The sequence below is a fragment of the Benincasa hispida genome, chromosome 10 (assembly GCF_009727055.1).
Source record: "Benincasa hispida cultivar B227 chromosome 10, ASM972705v1, whole genome shotgun sequence".
Taxonomy (NCBI): domain Eukaryota; kingdom Viridiplantae; phylum Streptophyta; class Magnoliopsida; order Cucurbitales; family Cucurbitaceae; genus Benincasa; species Benincasa hispida.
In genome coordinates this window covers 16,551,484-16,573,037 of record NC_052358.1, presented here as the reverse complement: position 1 = coordinate 16,573,037, position 21,554 = coordinate 16,551,484, and the positions used below count along the sequence as shown (strand labels likewise).

Here is a 21,554-nt window from a genome sequence, read left to right as displayed (position 1 = left end):
AAACCACATAAGTCTTATCAATTCATCGCATGTTATTAATGCATCAAGTTTTTGGCATCGTTGTCGGTGATTGTGGTAACTAAATGTGCTAAAACTATTTTTTTTATTGATCTTTGTAGACCTCGACTTTCTGGAGTATTGTACCTTGACTACGAGAAAGGCGCAAGCGCTGTATGAGTGAAGGAAATACTCCCGAGCTCATATACGACCCATAAATAGAGAGAACTTTTCGCAGAAGACAGAGAGTCAACAGAAGAAGGCGACAAAATAGAGCTCGTAGGATGGCTGAGCAACAGAACCACTTAGAGGAACTACGAGTGGAAAACAATCACAATGAAGCACTTGCCAACCTAATTCTGTTGGCAAATGATCGCAATAGAACCTGTCTCTTATACACATCTAGATGTGTATAAGAGACAGGAGGAACTACAAGAGGAAAATGATCACAATGAAGCACTTGCCAACCTAATTTTGTTGGCAAATGATTGCAATAGACCCATAAGGGACTATGTGTCACCCAACTTGTATGATTTATCTCTAGGAATCATGCAACCAGCCTTGGATGGAACAAGATTTGAAATGAAGCCCGTAATGCTTCAAATGACTCAAGCAACTGGTCAATTTGGGGGAAGAGGCAGTGAAGATCCCCACGCTCACCTAAGGAGTTTTATTGAAATATGCAACACCTTTATATTTCCAAACATCACATCAGAGGAAGTACGACTCACAATAATCCCATTTTCACTATACGATGAGGCTAGAAAATGGGCATACTCGCTTGAACCAGGGGAGATAACTTCATGGGAATAAGTAGTAGAGAAGTTTATGAAAAAATACTTCCCACCAATAGAAAATGCATAGAGAAGAAGGCTGATTACAAACTTTCAGCAGGGAGAATCAGAAACGCTCAGTGATGCATGGGCGATTCAAAAGATTAGTTAGGGATTATCCGCATAACGAACTTTCTGACTGTCTCCAGATGAATATCTATTATTATGGTTTGAACTCAAGATCACAAACTGCCATGAATGCTATCACGACAGAGGGACTATTGGACAAGTCATATATTGAGGCCAATAATATTTTGGATCGGATCTCAAAGAATCATGAAGATTGGTAGGAAAATGCGTATGGGTAAAAAATGAATAGAACTCAGAATAATGACGCTATTGCATCTTTGCAAACACAAATAAATGCAATGATGAATTTGCTATAAGTGATGAGCATGACCAAAACTGGAGCGAAGGGCGGGCAAGTGAATGTGATTACCCAAATGAACAACGAAAGTTGTGTCCTTTGCGAGGAACCTCATTCCTTTGAGGAGTGCCGCGCAATCCTCAATTCGTCTACATTAAAAACAACCCTTTCTCCAACATGTATAATCCTGGTTGGAGAAACCATCCGAATTTCTCTTAGGGTGGTAATCAGCAGCAAACACAAGTCAATCTTCACAATGCCCATGGAGATGGGCCACTAGGGTTTCAATAAAGATCAAATGGATTTCAGCAAACAACCAATTCATCTCAGTCATCCACATCCTCTTCCTTAGAAAATTTACTGAAGGAATATATTTAAAAGAATGAAATAGTTCTTCAAAATCAAGCAACATCCATTCGCAATCCTGAAGTATAAATGGGCCAGATCGCAAGCCAATTGAAAAATAGGTAACAAGAAGCACTTCCCAGCACCACAGAAATTCATCACTATATGAGAGGCAAAGGCAAGGAACAATGTCAGGTGGTGACATTACAGAGTGGACGCATAATAGTAGAGACTGTAAAAAGAAAATCGCATGAAGAATCTAAAAGTTAACAAGACAAAGATCATGCATCTGAGGAAAGTGTTCATAAGGAAATACGAGAATTAGAAGAAATAATTGAATGATCTCATACCAAGAGTTCCATGAGCGTGTTCAGATCGCTCCGATGTCACCGTGATCGAATTACAAAATATATACATTCAACACATACAGTTATACAAATAAATCTAATTATCGGCATGCTCAGAACAAGATAATTAATAGGGAAAGGGTTCCATATCAGTTGAAGACTATCTTCACACTCCGGAACTCCAACGCAACAGAAACCCTCCAAGAGATCTAGCAACGCCTGGTGAGAACGTCGACTGCAACAATACGATCAACGCGAACACGAACGCCGCAACGGGGACGACACCACCACTAATGAGCCCTGGGTATTCTCGGAGTGAAAACCCAAAAGGTGGGCTTTGGTGAATTTGGTAGAGGACGGAGGACAAACGAGTCGTGTAGGAGATAAGCAAGTAGGAGAGAAAACAGTTCTATCGTATAGCAGAAGTGCTTATCGCATAGAGGAGCTACACAATCGTGTATGAAATGCTGAACGATCGTTTAGGAAAAATGTACACGATCGTTTAGTTAAAATGTGAGGTGAACGATCGTTTAGGCGGAGAAGCAACTATCGTATAGGCTATCAGGCGATCGTTTCATGAAATCTTTTTGGGCGGAAGAATCAATATCGATTGCACCATTAAAAAAAAAAAAACTTTTTTCATTTTTTAACCCATCAGTTACCATAACCAACACTGCCTACTACCCACGTCCGAACGTGGAAAAAGGATTAATTATCATATAATTAATTAATAATTAATATAATCATATTATATTTATATCCTATAGTTTGATATCACATATCTACTATAGTATTTTCTCCTCTACTTGATATAAATCATATTTATATTTGATTTCCTCCAAAATAATATATCTCATACATTTGCTAATTATATCATATATAATTAACCAGTCTAATTATATCATATATAATCGAACTTCTTCTTGTCAATTTGAATATTTCAAATTAACCCAAATACCGGTTCTCGACTTTTATCCAAGCTACCCAGAGGACCTAATGGACCTGTGGCTTGAAGCTCCAACGGTATGTGAATAACTGACTAAACTCTTTAGCCACGATATCCACCATCCGTTAATTGTCAGGCATTTCACTAAAGACCAACAGCTGAACTCTTCTTACCATAGATATATTTTTGTGTCCATCGGATATAACCAATCATGAGTACGATGACCCTTCACAGATGCTCGTAAGTACAGCTGGGCAAATTTACCATTTTGCCCCTGTAGTTACATCTCACTTCTTAAGTACCACTAATTCCTCTGATGAACAATACAACATAGTCCAACTATGTGTGAACACCTCTCAGGCCAAGAGAAGGTGTGTGGCGCCACATCGTTCAAGCCCCGGAATCAACCCTTAAGGGAGCCATCTATTTACTTACCCCTGCCTCGAGGAATAAGTGAATTCGATCTTGGTAACTGAGTTCCCAGGTCCCAAATCAGACGAATCCCCAAAATGGTAGATTTGAATCGGCGACCAGGCCACTCGCACCCATACAAATCAAAGGACTGCCCTCAATGGCAAGAGTTCCCAACTCACTCAGGATTGAGGTCATGTTACCTATGGTCATTCTAGTGAAGTGAAGTCTCTGTCATGAACGGTGTTATATAACGAGACGTTAACACTTTGTGGTCAGGACTTATACAAACTCTTTGTATAGGACGCCCCCGCTCGCATGTCCCCAACACGAATGATCAGGATCAGACCATTTGTAACAAGTCACAACACTTGTGACTTCCACAAAGCGGGTCGTGTCTGTAGTGTTACCAGGATAAGGTTTTCCTCCTATATTAATATACTATAGACTATTTTGGTTATCACTCAAGACATGATCCACTTGTATGTCACCATATACATGTTTGAGTTACATACAGATAACCAGGGATTTTATGTTTATTGGTTTGTGGTAAAGCAAATAAAACAAGTAAATGAGCAAAATACAAGATGTGAAGTAAATATCATATATTAACAACAAAAGTGTTCGTACATACTGTTTACAAACTACAGGACACGAGACTTTAGGGCATCATCCCCAACAATAACCACAACAACTTCTACAGCATTAACACCACAGGACGAGCAATCACATCCATTTCTACAAAGGCTGAGCGTCATTTCACCCTTTAATGAGAGGGTAAGGCCCTTTATTCAAGTCCCCGAGACACCACTTAATGGAACAATCATCTACTTAACCTAACATCGGGAAAGAGTGAAATTCATCTTGTATTATTATGTTCCCAGCTCCCCACTCAGTCTTGTCTTCAAAATGGTAGGCTTATTGAGTTGGTGAACTGGCCACTCTCACCCATGCATATCAAAGAACGATCCCTTATAAACAGAAGTTCATAAGAGACTCAGGATTAAGACTAAGTTGCCTAGGTGATCTATTGAAACAGAAACTTAACTAGTCAATGAAGTTACATCTAGTCATTACTATTTCGCAGTCTGGCCTTATGCAAACTCATTGCATAGGATATCTCCATCGCATGTCACCTACATGAACGCATTGGATCATTGTGTTTGTATCAAATACAAAGTGCACCGCATCCATAGTGTCACTAGGATAAGGTACTCATCCTTATCCCTATACTATAAACCCTTTAGGCTGTATCTTGAATATTGATACATAGACAACATAGGATGTTAGTTTATTGGATTTAGGGTTATTAAGACAAAATGAATACAACACAATCAATACACTTATCGAAATAACATTTACTATTTATGAGTTTTAGGGCATAAAACCCAACACTTTGGTAGTTCTTTGACTTCCCAGTCGTGAAGCTCGGATTTTTGCGAGCATCGATAAACCAACTTATCAAATGGAGTTGCACTTCTAGAGATGTCAATGACAAGGTGCTTTGACGTTCTTTCTTTATTGATCGTTGATTTGGTGTATTTAGTTGACTTTTTTTCTCTTTGTTAAGAACTTTGAACGTAGTTTACTTTTTAAATTATGGTAGTGAGGCATGGCTAATAACGCTTTGCCCTGAGCTGATCTCATGCATTTTATCTTCTTATTCTTGTGGAATCATTCTTTTGATGGTACTAACTTCTACTTCTGCATCATTTTATAATCCTTCCACTTTTAACTGCACTCTTAATTTTTTTTCCTATTGTTATAATGTCAGAAAAGTTTGTTAAGGTATTTTCAATACTTTTATCGTAATATATAGTACTTAAAGTGCTTATAAACACTGGTGACATTTCCTTATCAGTCAATGGTAGTTGCTCCTAAGTGACCATTTTTCTACATCTTTGAGCATATACCTTGAAAGTCTCTATTGCTTCATTTTTCATATATTGGAGGTTTAAATTGTCTAAGGCCAAATTAATACCGTGCTTGTATTGTCTCAATACTTGTGCACTTGAGAGTTATCCAACTGTATGTACCAATGAGCAACTGAGCCAATTAGACTATCTTTTTATGAATAAGCAACTAAAGGGATAGGTGGGATTAGTAGGCATATCATAATATCTCAACTAGGTTGACACCTTCTTAGCACCATCATCGTACCCTATACCAATAGAGAATAAATCCATTGTCACAAAATAAAATAATTCAAATTAGGCTATCGCAAATGTGATGAAGCAATATTTTTTCATCATGTGAGTGGACTGGCATCTTCCATCAGTACATGACAAGATGGTTTTTGAGGCAGTTGCCCTATTATACCTTCCAAAGTTTGGCATCTTGAACTTCGGTGGAATAATATGACGCTCGAGGCTAGACACAGTTGTGTTGCTTCAATGCCTAAATAAATATTGGTGCCTTCTATTACACACAATCTCTTTTCTAGAAACTTTAATCCTCTACTGTTGGCTACATTTTCAGAATTCTTCTTGTAGTCTTGCATGCTTAGGGTGGAAACCGAGTCATTCAAATGGCTCACTTGCTGTGGAGCTCAACTACAAACTTGTGTAAGGTATGCCTTCAATTCTACCAATGATGGGTCTGACAGATTCTTAGGAGTAAAGCCATGTGGGTAAGGAGAGGTGTCATCTGGAACTTGGTTTTGTACGAATTTTGTATGTTTGAATGCCTCTGCTATAGTCTATCTTTAACTAGATTGAGTAATTCTAAAACCTTTGTCACTTGTTCGTTTAGCTATTGGACATCCTTTTTTATTGCTTGCACATGGCTCGTAAACTCTTCCATAACCTCTACTCTCCTTCTAGTCCAAAAATAATGATGGAATGGAGATCTTTTGAGCTATTTTGTAAGAATTTTAACTCTTTTGTTCTTTGTAAAGAAAAAGAATAGTTCAATTATTTGACATTAATTATTAGTATGAGGTGTATGCATGTGAGACTTCACCGACAATGCAATAATTATAAAAGCCTAATGTGAACAAAATTCATTAATATTTCAAGAAGAAATGACTAAATGCAATAGCGAATGATATTTTTTTTAAAACAAAATACTAGTTAATGATGACATAATGTGGAAATGAATGCTCATAAATAGGGGTGTTCGTGGGTTGGGTTAGGTTGAAGGACTTTTTAAACCCAACTCAATTGTTCGGTTTGTTAATTTCTTCAATCCAAATAACCCTTATTAAAAAATGAGCCCAACCCAACTCAACCATGAAACTTTCGGGTTGTGTTGGTTCGGGTTAATCGGGTTATTTATTTAAACTTATGTTCTAAAAAGAAGTAAGATGTTAATACGAAAAAAAATGATTTAATTATTTTCATATATTGAATTAAGATTTTGACATAATTTCAATTTATATAATGATTTTTTCCTAAAGTGCTAAAAAACTAATTTTAGGAGTTATTGGAGAATAAATTGTCCCAAAAAATAAAATTTAAATAAATATATGTATATAAGGTTTATATATATATTAAAATTAACAATAAGTTCGGATTGGTTTGGGTTATTTTAGGTGAATCCATGAATTAATCCAACTCAACCAAAATGAGTTGATAACTCAACCCAAGCCACATGGGTTGGGTTGGGTTGATTGATTTTTTCGGGTCATCCAGTTTTTTTAACACCCCTACTTATAAACATAGGATTATGTATGATAATTAAATGACTTTTAGTGTTAGATTGTGCAACTAAATGGATTTAATGATGAAATAAATGATAAAAAAAAATAGAAAAATGAGCATATTAACCTAATCTATAATCTATAATACATTAAAAAGCCACAAACTTAAAAAAAAACATTTTTGGACAATTATATTCATTCTTTAATTTATATGTTTACAAAAATGCCATTAATATTAAATAATATTAGCTATTTAATTATAAGTGTAACAAAAATACTTTAATAATAATTTAATTATTAAATGTGCAATTTCTTATGAGAAATGGTAACTTCATTTTGTTTAATTAATTGCAAATATTAACAAAAACACCACGGAGAAAAAAGTGGTTATACAAGAAAACTAATTAAGAAAAAACATCACCACAAAAGGTTTACGAAACTATAAAATTTAATTACTTATATTAATTATATGGTGATTTAAGAGCTTCATTCTTTTGATTAATTAACATAAAATCGATAAAAAAAAATTATTTATATTTTTTCAGAAAAACTATACCAATTATTACTAGATAAATGTTTTTTTCCAAACACATATAGTTGAATAAATATATTTTTAATTAAGTTTTCTTTAAAATATGATGCTCAACTTTAAAATACATCCACAAAGTTACTAAAATGTTTATTGATTAAGAAAATCAAAATTGCCAAATAAAAAAAAAAGTTATTGTTCACTTTTTACTAAAATTTCATGCAATTTTGATGTTTAAGCAAACATAAATATATAATGTTCCAAAATAAACCTTTAATTTTTTTTTTTACCAAAATTATTTAAAATTAAATTATCTTAAAAAATTAGAAAAAAAACTTTTAAATGCATGTGGTAATACACTAGGACATTGCATAAAAATTTTAAATAAAGTGAGGATAGTTCAAAAGCCCTAAATGATAATGGCTCCCAATTTGGTAATAAAAAAAAAAAAAAAAATCATACATGATGGAATGACCAAGTTGAGTGAGAATTTTTCGTGTACCTATATGGAAGCATAAGTTTTTCGAAGGTCAACACTACTCTATTCTTGATTCTAGACCTGATGAGTAAAACCTGGATAGGAGGTTTGTGATAGTGTGTGGGGCAAGATAATAGACTAAATAATGTCAACATAAAAGGCTCCAAGTGATATGAGGTTTGCTCTAAGATCCTATATAAAAAAGACTCTCAAATTGGTCAAAAGTCGCACATGACAAATTGACCGAATTGAGTGGGATTTTTTGTATGCTTGCACGATAGTATAAGCTTCTCGAAAGTCAATATTACTTTGTCCTTGATTCTAATCCTATTAGGTAAAGTTCGTCCAGAAGGCTTGTCATCGTGAGTGCAATAATAAAATGCACAATAGATACACACAATAAACTTTAAATAAAATTAAAGAATAAAATCATTCAAGATTAGGAAAAATGGCCAAACTCTCAAGGTGGAACCTCATGTCCCAGCAGAGTCACCAAGCTATCGCCATGTGCCTGAAACGACGCGAAGCGACCAACGTCTTTAAAAATGGTTGATTTTAAAAGAAAATAAAAATAGGAGTCACCACCATTTTTTTACGGGGTGATTAGATACTGAAATAAAATTAATAATTTTTAATTAAAAAATGAAAATGGTCTGCGAAACTAGAGTAGTTAGGGAATCACTTGTGTATGAGGAAGGTGTTAGCACCCCACAATACTTGTTTAGAAAACGGTGGTCAAATTTTAGATCTTGAATTGAATTTTTTTTTAAAGAAATATTCTTTTGAAAAAAAAAAAGTTTTAAAATCAATGTATTATTTTACCTCTCATTACTCAAATATTTGTAGCAATGATCTCATAAAATAAGTGGAAGAATTTTCATGAATTTGACTATATTATAATTGAGGAAAAAATCCTGACCTCAAGAATGAGAGAAATTATTACAATTTCTCAAAATTTGTCATAGGAATAGTATTTTAATAAAAGATTTTTTTTAAAAATGTTTATTAAATTCATATTTTCTTGTAATCAAAACTCGGACTCCTAAAGATGTGATCCCTCACCTCAAGAATTCTATGAAATCGGACTCGCAAATTTTCTAAATTCCATCATATAGGAATTTTTTTAGGAAAAAGTGCAGTCTTAAAGAAAATAAATTATTTGAAAACCTTTAGAAATAATATATTATTTTTTAAATGTTCCAAAAAAGGATTAATTTAAATGACTTTGAAAGAGTTTTAAAAAATAAAAACTTCAAAAAATAATAATTAGAAATCAAAATTAATTTCAATATCAACGTTATATAAGCAAAAATATAATTAAAGAAACATAATAATGAATTGAAAAATTCTTATAAATAGAAAAATTTCCAAAATATTTACCGCAAAAAGCTCCAAAAGTGTTTGTACTTTTGAAACTTTTTGTTATAAAGTGTAAATATTTTTAAATATTTTTTTTATATTTAAAAAGACTCCTGATGAATTAAATAAATATACCCGAGCGTATTAAAAATTTAATAAAAATGTATTGAAATCGATCTCGAACTCCCAAAAAATCGACTCCTCACCTCGAGAATTCTAGAAAATCAGACTTCCAAATATTTTTAGATTCTGTCGTCGGAAATTTTATAACAAAGTTATCATTGAAACAAATATTTAAGAAAAAAGATTAAAATACATTTAATAAAACTCACAATGAGTTATTTTCAATTATTTAAAATAAACGTAAAAGTGTTGAAAATCCTAGAGAAATGTTACTAAAAAAATAACATTAATTTAAATATGTAAAGCTACATTGGCAACATATATAATTTAACAATGCATTTAAAGCAATAAATAGACGAACAATGATATTTACAAAGATTTTAAAAATTTAATAAAGCATACTGGAGGTCGATCGGACTTCCAAAGATTCGACTTCCTCACTTTAAGATTCTAGAAAATCAGGCTCCCAAATATTTCTAGAATCCATCGTCAATTTTTTTTTTAAAGAAAATTAATTAAAAATATTAATAAACTTAAACAACTATTAACAATAATATATTCAATTGACCATAAAAAAGAAGAAAAAACAAAATATTTAACTATGCATATAAAAAGATGGGAAAATGCTAAAGAAACAATCATCAATGCTATAATCAAATATAAAATAAAGATAGATATATAAAGAAAAAGGTTTAAGAATAAACTAACAAATGAAAGAAATAATAAAGTGTTGGAAATAGCAGGGCCCTCAGAACGACGAACTGTAAGCTGTCAAGACACGACGGTCAAGCGAAAAACAAAACCTGCAAAACAGAAACTCGTTATAGGCTGAGTCGTGGAGCTCGCTCTCTTTAAGATGTTTCGCGGCTCTGCCCAAGTGTGCAAGCAGGTCTGAAAATTGCCACGTTGTCCCCAGGATAAAACAGCCAAATGAAAACCGATCGAAAATGCACCGTTATCGATCGGAACGTACACCCTTTCTAAACTCACTGCTCGGAAAGCTAAGATTAAGGAAGAGATGAGGGAATTTAGAAAAGGAATTCTATGTCTACGAACTGTTGAAGGCCTCGTCTTTTATAGGTCTTCAGCATCGAAACAGACTGTTTTAAAATTAAGCAACAAATCGTTTTAAAAATTAATCAACGTACCATTTTAAATATAAATTTTCACCCAACAATCCCCTACTTGGAAATTTAAATTTGAACAAAACGAGAAGAAAGGAAAGATTTTCATCGAGCAGTTTCAGTCTATACAACACTGTGCATAAGCAAAGGTGTCTTACGACTTGAACCTTTACATAGTGTAAATGATTCAAAATATACTAGAGTAACCCTTGGTTTTGAACTCTATCTCTGACAACATCTCACACTGAGTGTCATTAGGGTGTAGTACGAAAGTTCATGCATTTAAGGCCTAACACGTGAATCCCGATTTAGTGAATGCTCTAGAGAGTTTGCCTATAAACTCCATAGGAAGCGACCCTCACTTCCACATTCACACAGGTGAGTCTATCAAGGGTACTCCTGTAGCCAGGTACCTCATTTGTCATCAAGTATAGATCTCATTAAGAATTGAGTTCAACCTTTCTTACGCTTCAAGATATCATGCTCAGACTTTAAGTCATAGGAATGGAACTTTGTGTTTGGTTTAGCATGATTCACTATATATCATTCATGATCAGTTATTACCCGTTGAACCTGTTTCTTGGGATCTCCAGTCTACAGGTTGGGTTTTCCTCACTGTGATTCATTTTTCGATAGGCATGAGTCTCATCCTTTCTGAGGTTTTGAAAACCTTTTCTCTGGCCAATCCTTTCATCAAAGGATTTGCCAAATTTTCATCAGTTCGTATTTTATCCACTCTAACTGCACCAGTAGTGAGAAACTCTCTAGTGGTACTGTGCTTACGACGTATTTGACGTCTCTTTCCATTGTAGTAACGGTTCTGAACTTTTGCGATTTCTGCAGTACTATCACAATGGATCAATATGGCTGGTATCGGCTTTTCCCATAAGGGCATCTCTGATAGCAGACTTCTAAACCAGCCTGCTTCTTCACTAGCTGTCACTAGTGCTATCATTTCTGATTCCATCGTAGATTGGGCTAAAATAGTCTGTTTCTTGGACTTCCAAGAGATAGCTCCGCCAGCTATATTAAAGACATAGTCATTTGTAGCCTTTGAATCATCCGAAAGAGAGTTCCAATCAGTATCGCTGAACTCTTCCAAGACAGCGGGGAACTTTTGATAATGTAATCCTAGGTTTTGGGTTTTCTTTAAGTATCTCATGACCCTTTCTATAGCATTCCAATGCTCTTTACTAGGTCTGCTTGTAAACCTGCAAAGTAGTCCTACAGCATAAGCTATGTCAAGCTCAGTGCAGTCGACAACGTATCTAAGACTGCCTATGATGCTCCCATACTCAAATTGATTAACACTGTCACCAGTGTTCTTGAACAACTTGACACTAGGGTCATAAGGAGTATAGGCTGGTTTACACTCAAAGTAATTATATTTCTTTATAATCTTTTCTATATAGTGAGATTGATCTAAAGAAATTCCCTTTTCAGACCTATTTACTTTTATGCTTAAGATTACACTAGCTTCTCCTAAGTCTTTCATGTCGAAGTTCGCACTCAATATTGATTTTACATCATTTATGACGTGCAATTTCGACCCAAAGATCAATAAATTATCTACATATAGACACAAGATAGTGTAGAGGTTATTATTAAACTTATGGTAGATGCATTTGTCACTTTCATTGACCTTGAAACCTTTAGATAGGATAAGGTTGTCAAATTTTTCATGCCATTGCTTAGGGGCTTGTTTTAGTTCATAGAGAGATTTGTCTAATTTACACACCTTATTTTCTTGACCATGGATAACAAAACCCTTAGGTTGTTCCATGTAAATCTCTTATTCAAGTTCACCATTTAGGAAAGCGGTTTTTACATCCATCTGATGTACTACGAGGTTATAAAGGGCAGCGAGAGAGAATAAGACACGGATAGAGGTAATTCTAGTGACAAGGGAGAAGGTGTCAAAGAAATCTATGTTTTCTCTCTGTCTAAAGCCCTTTGCTACTAACCTGGCTTTAAATTTGTTGACAGTCATCTAAGTTTCCTCCTTAAGATCCATTTGCACCCTATTGCTTTACATCCTGGGGGTAGATTTACTAAGTGCCAAGTCCTATTTGACTCAAGTGAGTTCATCTCATCATTTATGGCTTCTTGTCATAGGTTGGCATCTACTGAGGATAGGGCAACTCTTAGATCTTTAGGGTCTTCTTCTGCATTGTAGGTCAGGGAGTCATTTCCGAAATCTTTGGCGGTTCTAGCTCTTTTGCTTCTTATAGGTTCTGAGTCAGTTTCCTCTCTAGGATTAGGATTTCTAACTAAGGTTATACCACTTGAACCAGAGCCCCCACTATTCATTGATTTAAAGGAAAACCTATCTTCAAAGAAGTCGACATCATTTGACTCAATGATCACTTGGTTCACTAGATCATAAAACCTGTAGGCTTTACTATTTAAGGCATAATCTATAAAAACACACTCGTAAGCTCTACTAGCCAACTTTCTCCTTTTTGGGTCAGGAATCCTTACAAAGGCTAGACAACCCTATGTCTAAAGTAGGACAAGTTTGGTTTCTTATTCTTGAGAATTTCGTAAGGTGAAGTTTTATTTTTAGATTTTAGGATTCTATTTAGGACATAACACACGGTAAGGATGATTTCACCCCACCAATAAGACGCGGCTCCTGAACTAAGTAAAATAGCAACTACTAGCTCAACTAAAGTTCTATTTTTCCTTTTGGCTTTTTCATTCATTTCAGGAAAATAAGGTGTGGTCTTTTCGTGTATTATTCCATGTGAGTTAAAGAATTCATTAAAACTGTCCGAGTCGTACTCGGTTTCCCTATCACTACGAAGTCTTTTAACTTTTCTATTAAATTGGTTCACTATTTTAGAAACAAAAAGTTTGAAGGCATCAAAAGCATCACTTTTATTTTTCAGCAGGTATACAAAAGTAAAATCAGAGCAGTCATCAATAAAAGTAATGAAATATCTTTTACTATTCCTAGTCAATATGCCATCAAAATCATAAACATCAGAATGAATCAAATCTAGAGGCTCAGAATTCCTAAGTACAGATTTATGCGGAGTTTTAGTAATTTTAGCCTGACTACAATACTCGCATTTATCAAAATCATTCGTGGATAACTTAGGTATCATTTCCAGCCTAATCATGTTACTAATTAAATTCTTATTCACATGACAGAGTCTAGCATGCCAATATTCATATAACACAGCATATACACAGAAGATTTCATTTTATTAAGGGCTAGATTTAATTTGAACATTCCCTCATTTGCATACCTTTTCCCTACAAATACATTATTTTTAGTAAGGGTATATAGGTCTGCCCTTATAGTTTGAGTAAACCCGGCTTTGTTAAGGAGATAGCCCGAAACCAAATTCTTTTGTATCTCCGGAGTGTGCAGAACGTCTTTCAACGTGAGGGTCTTTCTAAAGGTAAATTTCAGTTCCACCTTGCCGGTTCCAGTAACTTTCATAGAGTGGTGATCTCCTAACAAAATATTTTTATCCTTAGTTTCAGTATAAGTTTTAAATAGACTAAGGTCGTGACAGACATGGCGCATCACGCCAGTGTCTATCCACCACCGTTCACATTTACTTCTGTGATCATGGCTACGAATGGTTCTTCTGTTAGGTTCGCCTGACCAGCAAGACAACGCTTGTTCCTACAGTTCCTAGCCATGTGCCTAGGTTTATTACAATTAAAGCAGAAGAATTGTACCGTTTTTCCTGAAGGGGGCTTCAGTTTTTTCTGTTGGTTCTGGTTTCTGGAGCCACAGTTCTGACCTTTCCTCTTTGTCCCCTTAGGTTTTTGGTCAGGTTTTACCATGGCAGAGGCAGGTTTCCTAGATATTTCATTCACCTCCTCCCTCTGGTCCTGCTTTCGGGCTTCCTCCTCGATCTTTAGCCGGGTTATAAGACTCTCCAAGGAGAACTCCTTGGTCTTATGCCTCAAAGTGTTCTTAAAGTCCTTCCACAAAGGGGGCAGTTTATCAATAATAACAACTCGGAATTGTTCGTCTAAAGGCATACCTTCAGTAATTATCTCGTGAGCTATCTTCTGGAGTTCATGGGATTGAGCCTCCACAGATTTTTCATCCGTCATCTGGAACTTGAGATAATGGCTAACCGCATATTTCGTCGACCCGCCTCCTCGGTGTCATACTTCTTTTGCAAGGCATCTCAGACCTCCTTCGTTGTCTTCATTGTATTGTAGTAATCATACAAATCATCAGTCAAACCATTTAAAATGAAATTCTTACATAGAAAGTCTTTCTTCTCCCAATCAACAGCTATTTTTCTCTGTTATTCAGTTGGTTCTTCTAAAGGGACGATCGGCTTAGCACTGGTATAAACTTTGATAATTTTCTTGACGATGAGGAAGAACGACATCTTTTGCTTCCACTGCTTGAAGTTTGCTCCTTTGAACCGGAATGGACGGTTGAGGTCAGATATCTCATTGTTGCTACTGAGGGCCAAGATGTGGAAACGTCTTAAAATTGTTCGAAATAGCAGGGCCCTCAGAACGATGAATTGTAAGCCGTCAAGGCACGACGGTAAAGCGAAGAGCAAAACCTGCAAAACAGAAACTCGTTATAGGCTGAGTCGCGGAGCTCGCTCTCTTTAAGACGTTTTGCGACTCTACGCAAATGTGCAAGCATGTCTGAAAATTGCCACGTCGTCCCCAAGATAAAACAACCAAATAAAAACCGATCGAAAATGCACCGTTACCGATCGGAACGTACACCATTTCTAAACTTACTGCTCGGAAAGCTAGGATGGAGGAGGAGAGGAAAATGAAGTGGGAATTTAGAAAATGAATTCTATGTCTACGAACTGTTGAAGGCCTTACCTTTTATAGGCCTTCAGCATCGAAACGGACCGTTTTAAAATTAATCAACGGACCATTTTAGAAATTAACCAACAGACCATTTTAAAAATTAATCAATTGTCCGTTTTAAATATAATCAACGGACCGTTTTAAATATAACCAACGGACCATTTTAAAAATTAATCAACGGACCGTTTTAAATATAATCAATTGACCGTTTTAAATATGAATTTGCACCCAACATAAAGAAATAATAATATTAATGAAATTGAATTCTTTTACAAAGTTATCTTGTTTCATCTATTTTGTTTTACTCCTTTCATCTATCATACTCTAAAAAGAAACTCAAAGGGAAAAAAAAGTAAAAACAAACATAACGAGTAAAAAAAGATAAACAACAAAATGTGAATATGTATAAATAAATAAAAGAGAAACTCAGAAGACATAAAGAATTAGTTGTATTAGAAAGGAAAATAGAGAAATAAGAACCAAAACAATAACCAAATATCTAACATTTTAGTTTTTTTTAGGGGAGCTTCAAGAAAAAAAGAAAAAGAAAAAAAAGGGTGAAATCCAAAACATTAAATTGTCTTATGGTATGAAGTATGTATCCTTGGGAACAAAGCCTTAAATTTATTTATTTATTATTTATTATTTTTTTTTGTGTGTGTGTATGGAACTCTCTTTAATGTATGTAAGGATGGAGACTCTAGGGTTTTTAAAGAAGAGAAGATTTGGGATGTAGTTGTTAGGTTTCTTTTTTGAGGAGAAAATGAGGATTTTAGGGTTATTCTGGATGGAGGCTCACTCTTTTTAGGGTTTTCTTTTGGAGGTATGGAGGTTCTATTTTAAACTTGTAATTTCACCAAACCTGTCATAGCTCAAAAAGAAAGGACAACTTTGGACAACCAAAACCAAATTCAAAATTTTTCCACATTTGTTTTGTTTGTTTTTTTTACCCTAACTAAAATGGTTACTTTAACCAAACTTATAAAATAAAAGTTAAAAAGAGGTCAAAATTAGAGTAAAAAATGTGAAAAATCATCAAATTAAAATAACAAAATTAAGATAAATTAAATTAATAATTAAATCTATTTTAAATAAGGCAAATATATATATAATATATATATATATAAATAATATATATATATATATATATATATGGATATATAAAAATTTGTATATATATAATTAATTAATACAAATATTGTCAACAATGTATTTCTCCCACTTTGGTTGCATTGTAGTTTAGTTGTTATTGTTTTTTTTTAATATTGTATTCACATTTAAATTAATATTTATTTTATAAAAAATTATATATATATATATTGAGAAAAATAGTATCATGTAAATTTAAGGCATTACCAAGACTATTTTCAAATATAAGAAAATGAACTAAGTTATTTACAAATATAGTAAAAGGTCATTATCTTTTGGTGATTGATAGTAATGAATATTGATAGATGTCTAATCTACATGACATTTTGCTATATTTGAAAATATTTTCAGCAATTTTGTCATTTAAAATAAATATCTATTGATATTTATTATTTATTTTGTTGATTAAAATAAATTTATAAGAATTCTTAAATCCACATTATTAATAAAAACAAATATGTTATAAAAATTTAAATTATATTAAATTAATTATAATCCAATGAATAATCATAAAAACATGATTAGAATATAATATAATTTCAAGACATTTCAAATAAAAATCCTACTAAACAAATATGATGCTAATCTAAGATGTCCAACATTTATAAGTGTGGGTATCCAAAGGTTAAAAAGAAACAAACTGCGCCTTAATTAAACCATTTTATTAGGGGAAAAAAAAAAAGAAAAAAAAAGTTGTTCAACCAATGGGAGGGCAGAGGAAAACACGTGGCAGAATACGGTTGGACAAACCTAGAAACTACACGCTCCAGTGCGAGCAGAAAATATGGGTATAAAAGGCCGAGGCATCTCCTTTTTCACCCGATTAAATTCCCCTAAGCGCAGGCTACTGTGAAGGAAATATTTTCTTGAAGTAAGAATTTCCCGGCGAAATGGCGAAGACGGCGTCATTCATTTTATGTACCTTCCTTCTACTAGGAACCCTAACTCTCATCCAGGTAATCATTCTCGATCTCTATCAAATCTCTCTTTGTAATGGATTAGGTTTTCTACGGCTTCTTGTTTCTATGTGATCTGTCGCGCGTTCTAGATCTGTAATCAAGTCCGATTTTCATTTAGTGGTTCGAGAGTGAGGTTTTAGATCTTATGTTTTGGTTTAGGTCGTTTGGATGAGAATTGGAATAAGGCTTACAAAGTGAAAGCAGAAAATTAATCTTTGAAATTTCTGACTCCAGGCGAAGAAGTCGAAGGAGAATCTGAAAGAAGTGACTCACAAAGTTTACTTCGATGTGGAAATTGACGGAAAGGCTGCTGGTATGATCGATTTTGTTTTGTCTAAATTGAAATACTGCGGATCAGCATAAGAATAGAGAGCAGCAAAAATTAATGTATGAATATCATGCTTGATTTCTGTTGTCATGCTTTATCGATTAGGTATCTACATTGATGAACCTAATTAACTGACTAATTTTGACATGCTTTATTTCCGTTCTTATCATTTTATGCTTGATCGATTAATCTTTCTTAGTTAAATATAGTTTAACCTCAATCATCTTGTTCGTCTGTATAAGAAGTATATGGTTCAACGGGGAATTCACAAAGTTTTTTGGGGGACAAATCAATTAAATAATTAATGATTGGAATAATCTGAATCGGTTTGATTCAAAAAACAGCCTAGAAGTTTGTTTATAATTTTTATAATATAATTTAAATAATAATTTTTTTTATCAAAGCAATTAGTGAAATTTCCTAATGTTTTGAGCGGATGGATATGAATTGCCTTTTCTTTTTTAGAATATGTAAAAAAAAAAAAAAAATCTTTGTTTACTCAATTAAAAAATAGAAAATGGTACCTTTTTTGTTCAAAGAATAAAAATAAATACACGGGTCGACTTTTCTTTTTCATATCTTTGTTTTATGATTATCGGGATGGGGCTCTGTGGACTGTGGTGGCAATGGCAATGCAACACAATAGCTGATGTTCATGCTTAATGAACCAACGAGTAGTAGTTTAGTGTAATATATATTCAGACATTTTTTCATGAACTGTATATTGTATACTGTTTAACCGTTTGTTGAGTTGGCTTTACTTGAGACATCGGATGTTCTACTATAGAATGCATGTCACTTGAATCGTGTTTATTGCATAATGTGGTAACTAGTAAAGTCTAATGCCCATTTTTGCTTTAACAATTATATAGTAAGCCGAGACTTGGTGGATTTGATATGTTTGATATTGTTTACTACTTCAGACTACGTGTTATTTGAATGATGAATGATATTTGTAGCATTTTAAGGACGTGAAGGAAAGTTCTACGCCCATTTATACTAAGGCAATTAGAAACGGAGATTTCACACTTCAGAGTTTAACTAAGTTAAAACATATTTTGGCTCGGATCTTTCATTGTTAATTTGGATGATAACTGTTGTACAGGTCGTATTGAGATGGGTCTTTTTGGGAAGGCTGTTCCTAAAACCGCTGGTATGCTATTTATTTGTAGTTTGAACTATCCATTATGCTGAATTATGTACACCGCATGCTATTTGATTGTGTCACTCACTAATTACGGATTCTTCCTTGTGTGGTTATGCAGAAAATTTCCGAGCATTATGCACCGGTAAGGAGATAAACTAAGTTGCATCTTCCCATTTGAGGTTTTAGCTTTCTTACTTAATTATAATGCACTCAATCAAAAAATGTGTGGTACAACATATACTGCCCTCCTCTATCGCTCTACATCATAATCCCCCAAATAGAGTTAAAGGAAGTAGCTGTAATCGTTTTAATTAGTTAATCTTCTTTACAGCATGCAATGAGTTACTCCACTCCGACCTTGTTTCGATTATTTAGGTTTCTAATTCATGAGTCCGATTTCCAGGGGAGAAGGGTGTTGGGCAGAGCGGAAAACCTCTACACTACAAGGGTAGTGCATTCCACAGGATTATTCCCAGCTTCATGATCCAAGGAGGAGACTTTACTCTCGGCGATGGAAGAGGTGGAGAATCAATCTATGGAGAGAAGTTCGCTGACGAGAATTTCAAGCTGAAGCACACTGGCCCAGGTAAAAAGATCAACCTTACCCTTCCGTGTTAAGGTATAATTCAACTGGTCTTTATAAATATTAGAGGAACTTGAAGATTCAATGTAAAACATATGCAGGCCTTCTGTCTATGGCAAACGCCGGTCCAGACACAAATGGTTCACAATTTTTCATCACTACAGTGACAACTAGCTGGTAAATCCCTGTCTAGCATAAGTTCTTTTCTTGTTTGATCAGTAAAAATAAGGCAATGATTTGAGAATTTTATTATACACAGGTTGGATGGTAGACACGTTGTCTTTGGAAAGGTGCTGTCTGGAATGGACGTGGTTTATAAAATCGAAGCTGAGGGAAGGCAAAACGGAACACCTAAGAGCAAAGTTGTGATTGCAGACAGCGGCGAGCTCCCTCTATGATTGACAGGTCCTCTTTTTTCTATCTAAGCATTACGTAGTACGCCCATATATTATCAGCCACTCCTCCACTCTGTTTTTCTTTTATGTGCTGTTTATGGTAGAATTGGTGGTGCACAACGGATCTCTTAATTTATAGCGGTGGTTTTCATTTTCTTCCATTTTAGTAATGTTTGATTCTCCCAATTTTACATCATTTGGCAAGTAGGGAATGAATCTGGTCTGTTAACATAATCTTCTAAACCTTTATAGTTTTTTTGAAGCATCAAATGTAGAAACTTTTCGCCCCCAATTGGGGGTGAAACTTTCCAATTGGCTGTGGTTAAAATATGCCCATAAGTGAAATTATTTTAAATGAAAAATTACTAAAAATATTTCAAATATAGTAAAGGATCATAGTTTCTGTCGGTGTCTACCCTATTAGATGATAGACTACTATTAGTAGATAGTGAAATTTTGTTATATTTATAAATATTTTGGTTCATTTTACTATATTTGAAAACAACCTTAAAATATTCTCATCATCCCTTTGTCTTTAATTTGTTTCTAATTTTTAATTTTTGCATGTTTTCTAAGCGAAGGTTTCACTTTTTAAAATTAGAGTAATAGTCTCTTAAATGAAATATAAATTTGGCATGAGCAGCTAAGATGATGTCAATCATTACATGTGTTGGGCTCATGAACATGTGTTCTCAATCAATACATCAGAGTCTTCGTATGCATGCACGCACATACGTATATATAGACGTGGTATAACATCATGCATGATATTATAGTTTTCACGATGGCATCTAATGTGAAAAGGCACAAGCCACGCACGATTTTGCCTCTGCAATTCCAACTTACAGTTAGACTACATAGATTACACTTGTTACCGTACAAACAAATAATAACAACTAAGGTTCCGTTTGATAACCACTCTCTTTGAGAACTAAGGTTCCACATTTCTTACAATGATTTGATCTTTCTTAAGTACTACATTGGTTGAACTTTTAGTTAAATTTCAAAAACAAAAATTACTTCTTGAAAGTTTTTTTTTAGTTCTCTAAATTTGGTTTGGTTTTTTAAACTATTAGTGAAAGGTAGATAACAAATGAAGAATTTGAAAGTGAAAGTGGTATCTGTAAACTTAATTTTCTAGATCAAAACGAAAAAACAAAATAGTTGAAAAACGAGATCTAAGTCAGACATCTCTGTTTTAAACTATAGAATGAGAAACTTGCTTTGGAATGTGCTTTTCCCAGTAGTGGTTTGTTTTGACTTGGGAGATTTCTACAAGATTGATAACTTTCACAAACTTAAAAAGAAAAAGTCGCTTGATGGATATTATTTGAAAATCACTTTCGTCTATCCGTTTTTGTGGTTTTATATTTTAGGAGTGTTCTTAAAATCAAAATAAAAATTTAAAAACTAAAAAAAAATGTTCTTAAAAACTTGTTTTTCAAATTTGGGTAAGAATTCATATATTTACCTAGAAAATAAAGAATTGTGTGAAATGAAAAAGAGAACATCAATAATAATAACAATAAACCAAAAGTTTTAAATGAGACCCAAGTAATTTTGCTTTTATCACAATTTTTTATCATGATTTTTATCTTATGTAATTAAATATTTGAATTTAGCTAAAATTTTGACAACTTAATTTAGATTTTGAAACTACTTTTAAAAAGTAAATAAAA

The 21,554-nt window shown here is 33.8% G+C and overlaps 1 protein-coding gene across 1 annotated transcript; it reads left to right on the top strand.

Annotated features, from left to right (window-relative positions):
* The first annotated feature begins 17,265 nt into the window (after window positions 1-17,265).
* LOC120087589 (peptidyl-prolyl cis-trans isomerase CYP20-1) lies at window positions 17,266-20,187 on the top strand. The gene is made up of 7 exons (XM_039044409.1): window positions 17,266-17,419; window positions 17,657-17,735; window positions 18,856-18,903; window positions 19,016-19,039; window positions 19,301-19,483; window positions 19,582-19,657; window positions 19,740-20,187. Exons 1-7 carry the CDS (start codon window positions 17,354-17,356, stop codon window positions 19,876-19,878), a joined length of 615 nt encoding a protein of 204 aa, XP_038900337.1. The 5' UTR covers window positions 17,266-17,353; the 3' UTR covers window positions 19,879-20,187.
* Window positions 20,188-21,554: the final 1,367 nt, after the last annotated feature.